Consider the following 5,849-nt stretch of genomic DNA (forward strand, 5'->3'; position numbering starts at 1 on the left):
AACAGGTACTGCAAAAGGGACCTCATCTGATTTACAGTACAGATGCAAATTCAGTATTTACATTAAAACAGGCGCTTTGTAAACATTATAGGTGTGGCGTGAGTGGCCGCCGCGGTTCGGTTCCGTTGCGTGGGTCCCGCTCCGCGCCTCCCCCGCCGCTCCCTCACCTGCGGGCCGCGGCCGCCCGCGCCCCGCTCCCGCTCCTGCTCTCACTCCTGCTCTCACTCCTGCTCTCACTCCTGCTCTCACTCCTGCTCCTGCTCTCACTCCTCTCACTCCCGCTCCCGCTCGGGGCGGCCTCAGCCCGCGGGGCCGCGGCCCTGCCCCGTGGAAACCCTGCCCTTGGCGGCGCAACGGGACACGCACCCACACAAAGGACGCCAAGCGCTTCCCGGCGTTTCCAAGATCCAAGCCTTTGCTGCTTGGAGGCTGGAAACGTCGCTGCGCTCATGCAGTGACACAGCAGCCATCCTTGTTCATGGTACTAAAGATTGGTCCTGTATAAACCCCTGCTTTTCCCCAGACAAAAGAAGGGAAAGAGGCATCGCCGAGCCAGGCTTGCCTGGTCGCCGACAAATCGAAGATGCCTGGAGTACTTCTGGAAAACTAGCGATGCAAGTGGCAGCTCCTACCGGGCGGGAGGGGGCGGGCCGGGCCGGTTCCTTTCGCCTCAGAAGAACGGAAAACAAAGTTCAGAACCGGGGGAGAAGCCGAGCCGGAGGGAGGGCTCGGCTGAAGGGGCGAAGCGGAAAGGGAGCTCACGCGAACGGCAAACCTCAGTTTCCCGCGGGGAGTTGTCTCTGCTTTCGAGGAAAAGAGTAGAGAGGAGAGGGGAAGAAGCGGAAGGAGGGAGAGAAGGGGAGGGAGGAGAGCTCCGAGGAAACTTTGGGAGAAAGGGGAAAGCAGCGTCCATGCGGGCGGCCCGGGTCAGTGCACAGCCACGGAGTGCAGGGCGGGCGCCGGGCTGGTGAGAGTCTCGCTGGGGGTGGCCGGGCTGCTTTGGCTGGTGGCCGTCTGCGAGGACGTGGGGCTGAGGGAAGGCGGCGAGTTCGAGAGGATGGTGGGGATGGGCGCGGGCAGGGCGGGCAGGGCTGGCACCGCGGCAGGGGTAGGCTTGATGGGGACGGGGATGGCCGGCAAAGTCTGCCCCCCATGGCAGAGCGGTTTGATGGGCACGCCGTAGGCGCCGTACTCGCTGCTGGCCATGGAGATGGGGGTGGCGGTGTCGATCATGCCGGAGCCGTACATGTGGGGCCAGCCCGTGCCAATGGAGCTGCCCACCGTAGTCAATTGATTGGGGAGGGGGTAGGCGGCCGGCATGGGCTGCATCGTGGAAAAGGCGAGGCCCCCGGGCATCTTGTACTCTCTGGCGATGATGTTCTCGATGGCGAAGGGGTGCTTGAAGCTGGAGGGCTGGGACACGCCGAGGTTGTACGTGGACATCTGGGGCAGGTGGGTGCCGGTGGCCGCAAGGGCGCTGAGCCGCAGCTTCGCTTGCTGCTGCAGGTACTGCGCCGCGTCCGCCGGCTTGCTGGGGGCCAGGTGGTCCGACTTGACCACCTTGAAGCGCTTGCGGCGGCGCAGGAAGCTGCCGTTCTCGAACATGTCCCCGCAGCTGGGGTGCAGCGCCCAGAAGCTGCCCTTGCCCGGCTGGTCGGGGCGGCGCGGGATCTTGATGAAGCAGTCGTTGAAGGAGAGGTTGTGACGGAGGGAGTTCTGCCAGCGCTGTGTGTTCTCCCGGTAGTAGGGGAAGCGGTCCATGATGAACTTGTAGATCTCGCTCAGGGGCAGCATCTTCTCCGGGGAGCTCTGGATCGCCATGGCGGTCAGCGAGATGTAGGAGTAGGGAGGCTTCTGATCACTGTAAGTGTTTCTGCCCGGGCGAGGCATCTTCGCTAGGCGACCCGCGGAGATCTGCAGAAGGGCAGCGACAAGGGGAGGGGGGCGGGAGGAGGGGGTAGAGGGGTGAGTCCGGGAGGATTTGCACGGACACCCAGCCGGGCCGGCCGGTGGCTCTGAGGCCGGGCTGGAGAAAGAAGGGCACAGGGAAGGGGCACGGCGGATCTCAGCCCTCGGAAGGGGGGACGGGGGGACAGGGAGTGGGGGGGGTAGGGCGCGGATGAGGCCAGCAGAAAACAGCCCGGAGCCCTGTGCCGCCGCAGGGGGGAAAGCGATGTGCTTCTCCCAGCTCCGGCCTCCCTCAGTCTGGCCTTCCCCCAGGAGCCCGCGTCCGTAAAGTTACTCTAGTGATGGCTCTGTCTTCTGGTCTCGGCGAGGAGAAAGGGACCCCATCCCCTCCCCTTGGGACTCCCACCCAACTCCATGCCAGCCTCTGCATATGCTCACCTTAAAGTTGCTGGAAGTTGACAGTCCGCATCCGGGACGCAGCTGGGAGTCCGGGCTCTTTTCCACCCCTCTCCTCCGGCGTGTCTCTCGCTCCTTCCGCGGCCACGCTGCTCCGGTTTAGTCCCGAGGAGGCAGCGAGCTGGCTTGGTTTTGGGAATCCTCTTGTACAGCCCTCCCTTCGCCTCCGCAGGCTGAATCAGCTTCTTTTACACCACCGGCAGCTGCTCTGTAGCACAGGCTTGTTTGCTTCTCTGCAGCGGCGATGAGCTAACTAGTTGCCTCCATGTCCTTCCTCTAACCATCTGATAGTTTTATGTGGTGACATGAGCAGAAAAGACCCCTGTAGAGGCGCTTCATTAATGTGCCACTTCTTTGCTATCATATGACAATCGCCTTGGGAGCAGGGGGAGGGGAGCAGGGAGGAGGGGGCTGGAGAGAAAGGCATAATCTGGTTTCATTTACACCTATTTACATGGACACCTTGGGCCAATGGGAATCATTTCCATTTGAAGACAAGGCGAGGGGTGAAAAGGCTCCGCCAGCGGAATTGCAGTGCGATGGTACCCGGTGGCTGGGGGTGGGGGGAAGGTATGCACTAACCTCTCTGTGGACTTTGCAGGAAGCTTAGTCTGCAATTCACACTTACAAATGGAGGTACTGAGCAGTGGGATGTTTGACATGGAAATTGCTTGGCTGTGGTATTCTGTTTGTTCTGCATTGTTATCTGATTTGTATTGTTGGCTAACTTAAGGCGAGCCTTTTCCCCTGTAACGAGGGACTTTCTCTTTGCCAAATCCGCTCTCCCCGAGCGAAGGTTCTTTCGTGGAGCGGTGAAACCGGGGCTCCTCGGTAGCCGCCCCGGGAAGTCAGTCCCCCCCCACCTCCCACCCCGCCCCAGCCCATGCAGGACCGCTGCTCTGGTTCCGCGGACCTTTTGGTGCCAGGAAGCGGGAGCTGCTCTCAATACACCGGAGCGAGCGGGCTCCTGAGCGCGGCGCAGCCCCGGTGTGCTCGGTAAGGAGCTGCCTCCACGCCGCTCTCTGCTCGCGGAGCATCTGCCTGCGCGCCCTCCGGCCGGCCGGCCTCGAGGCCGGGGGTCCCGCAGAGCTGGGCTGGGCTAATGCGTCCCTGTCCGCGGTCACTGCTGAACATCGGCATCTTGACGCCTTCTGCGGCATTTGCATGATATGTCTGAGGCTGTTCGCCTGCCCGTGTGCTCCTCGGAGCGCACTTGTGTGTGTGGAGCAGGCAGGACTTGCGACACCCGAGTCGCGGCTCTTTCTGAGGCACGGTGCTCCCTCCTCCCCGGGAGCCAAGGCCCGACCCCGGAACCGCAGCCCAGACCGGCAACTCGCTGCCGGCCGTGTGTCCTGGGGGAAGGATCAGGCCCGGAAGGTCCCGGGCGTGCCCTGCACAGGAGGGAAGTTTGCACGATGTGTATTCCCGAGGCTGCGGTGCATCCTGTCACCCCAGAGCCACGACTGGAGATTGTCTCGGGAGCTGCGAGCCCGGGGAGGAAGAGCCTTTGTGGTGAATACACATCAACTCCATTAACAATATTTTCGGAGTCGGTCAATAACTCACCAAAACGTAACTTAAACACGATGAATTTAGGAGATTAAACAATTTCATTAATATTGAAATGGCTGCTGAGGCTGAGCGCGCGCGCTTGTAATGCAAGCGCACGTTTTTCAATATTAACAGAAGTACTTGAAAAGAAGAATAATGTCACCTTCTTAATTCAGCAAAAATAGCCGGGTTGGGGGAGGGAGAGCAGCGGCGGCTCTGTGCAGCGCGGCTGCTGGGAGATGGGCTCTGCCAGAGCTTGCAGCCTTCTCGGAGGGACGGTCCCCATCAAGCAGGGCTTTCTCAAACCTGGCAGGAGCCTTAAAACGCATTTCACATTTCACAGCAGCGCCGACCTCGTGTGTGTTAAACCGTGCTCCCTTCGTACCAACCCGGCTGCCCTCGGTCCCATCTAATCCCTCTCTCTTGGGGCAGGATGTCGTTTAGAGAATAATAAGTAAATAATTGTGTTTCTAGGAATCCGGGAAGCCGACCGGCCCCGCGCTGCCGAGCTAACGAGCCCTTTTGAGGGGGAAGACACATGCCACATGCCACATGTCACATGCCACCCTCTGCCCCTTTCGGAGCAGGGCCGGCAGTGTTTGTGCTGTTCAGAGCCCGGGAGTTGCCTTGCTCAGTTAATCGGCTCCGAGATGCTTCATCCAGCCAGGCAGGGCAGGAAGGCAGCCTCGAAAAAAAATTTGGGGGTGAGGGGGAGGGTGGAGTGCGGTAAGAGATGATGAGCGGATGGATATTTTTTAGGGAGTAGGAAAGATAATACTCTGAAATGAGGAGAGAGTCCTCACAGCATCTCCTAACACTGGCCAGAAGGTTTCTGTTTTGGTATAGAGAGCCCCAAATATGTGGGTGTGAGGGACACTTCCACACACACCACACACCCAGCTCCCCCATCCCCAGCTTCTGACAGCCCCCAGTTCGGGTTTTGTGTCTCGGCCCAGGTTCACCCCTGGGATCCCTATCTAAAAGACAGCTCAGAAAATCCACAAACTGACAAATACTTTTCTTCCTCTTTTTGCCAGTACCTTTTCTTTTCGAAGAAAGGAAAACCAAACCAAACCAACCGCTGGTGCAAAAAGGAACCGCAAGCTGTAAAGTTAAAGCAAAGTCGACTTCCGTTGTCATTTGCTACTCGGAGTGCAAACGAGGTATGGCTGTAAGGCACCCGATGTTTCCCCCCCTTTTTTTTCTTTCCATTGCGAAGGAATGTGTGATTGGAGGGGTAGGGCAGGCAAACTCATCCCAGTAATTGATACCCGAAGTTTCACCTCGTGCTAAGCACGCAACAGATGATAGACTTGGGCAATACAGGATTTAAATGTAATTGTAGCACTTCCCTTTTACTTTGAAAGCCAATATTAGGGAGGAGGAGAAGGTGAAGTGAATCCAAATCCATTGTGTGGAAAACCAAAACAAATAGAGGTTTTTCTGAAGTCTAATTCAAATAAGAAGCTCAGAAGAAGTGTTGGGAAAACTGTATAAAATACACATAAGTCAATTATATCAATGTGCAAACCCAATGGAAATCTATTTCATGCAGGAGCCATTCAGCCCTTGCATGGAGCCCATCATGGACCACCTTTCTGCATGGAAGGTTTGCAATAGCCCCCTTTCCCACAAGCAAGACCACACACGTTTACAGATTTGGTAATAATTTATGCTAATTTTCCTCCATAAATCCACAATTCGCCTCAGTGGCAAGCAGAGCTGTTGAGAGAGGAAAAGGAGACAGAAAAGTGACAAATACAATATTGATTTTGAATCCTTGTGGCTGCAAGCAGGTGTGTAGCTTTGCAGAGGGGAGGAGTGGGAGAGGGGCTGTGGGGGGAAGCCAAGAAGTTTTCCAAGGATAAAAAATCCACTCTGTGTGAGAGAATACTCACTACCTTGTTAATATTTACAAACCAGTTGGGAGAAAA

At 57.5% G+C, this 5,849-nt stretch overlaps 1 protein-coding gene across 1 annotated transcript; it reads right to left on the minus strand.

The window, feature by feature from the left end:
• Positions 1 to 571: 571 nt before the first annotated feature.
• FOXB1 (forkhead box B1) lies at positions 572 to 2,711 on the minus strand. Its single transcript, XM_063412748.1, has 2 exons — positions 2,347 to 2,711; positions 572 to 1,914 (listed from the first exon to the last, which is right to left on the minus strand). Exon 2 carries the CDS (start codon positions 1,888 to 1,890, stop codon positions 928 to 930), a length of 963 nt encoding a protein of 320 aa, XP_063268818.1. The 5' UTR covers positions 1,891 to 1,914; positions 2,347 to 2,711; the 3' UTR covers positions 572 to 927.
• Positions 2,712 to 5,849: the final 3,138 nt, after the last annotated feature.

This window comes from Prinia subflava, chromosome 15 (assembly GCF_021018805.1).
Source record: "Prinia subflava isolate CZ2003 ecotype Zambia chromosome 15, Cam_Psub_1.2, whole genome shotgun sequence".
Classification (NCBI taxonomy): Eukaryota; Metazoa; Chordata; class Aves; order Passeriformes; family Cisticolidae; genus Prinia; species Prinia subflava.

Coding starts and splice junctions, on each gene's coding strand:
- FOXB1 (XM_063412748.1), bottom strand. CDS start 1,890: ATGCCTCGCCCGGGCAGAAACACTTACAGTGATCAGAAGCCTCCCTAC.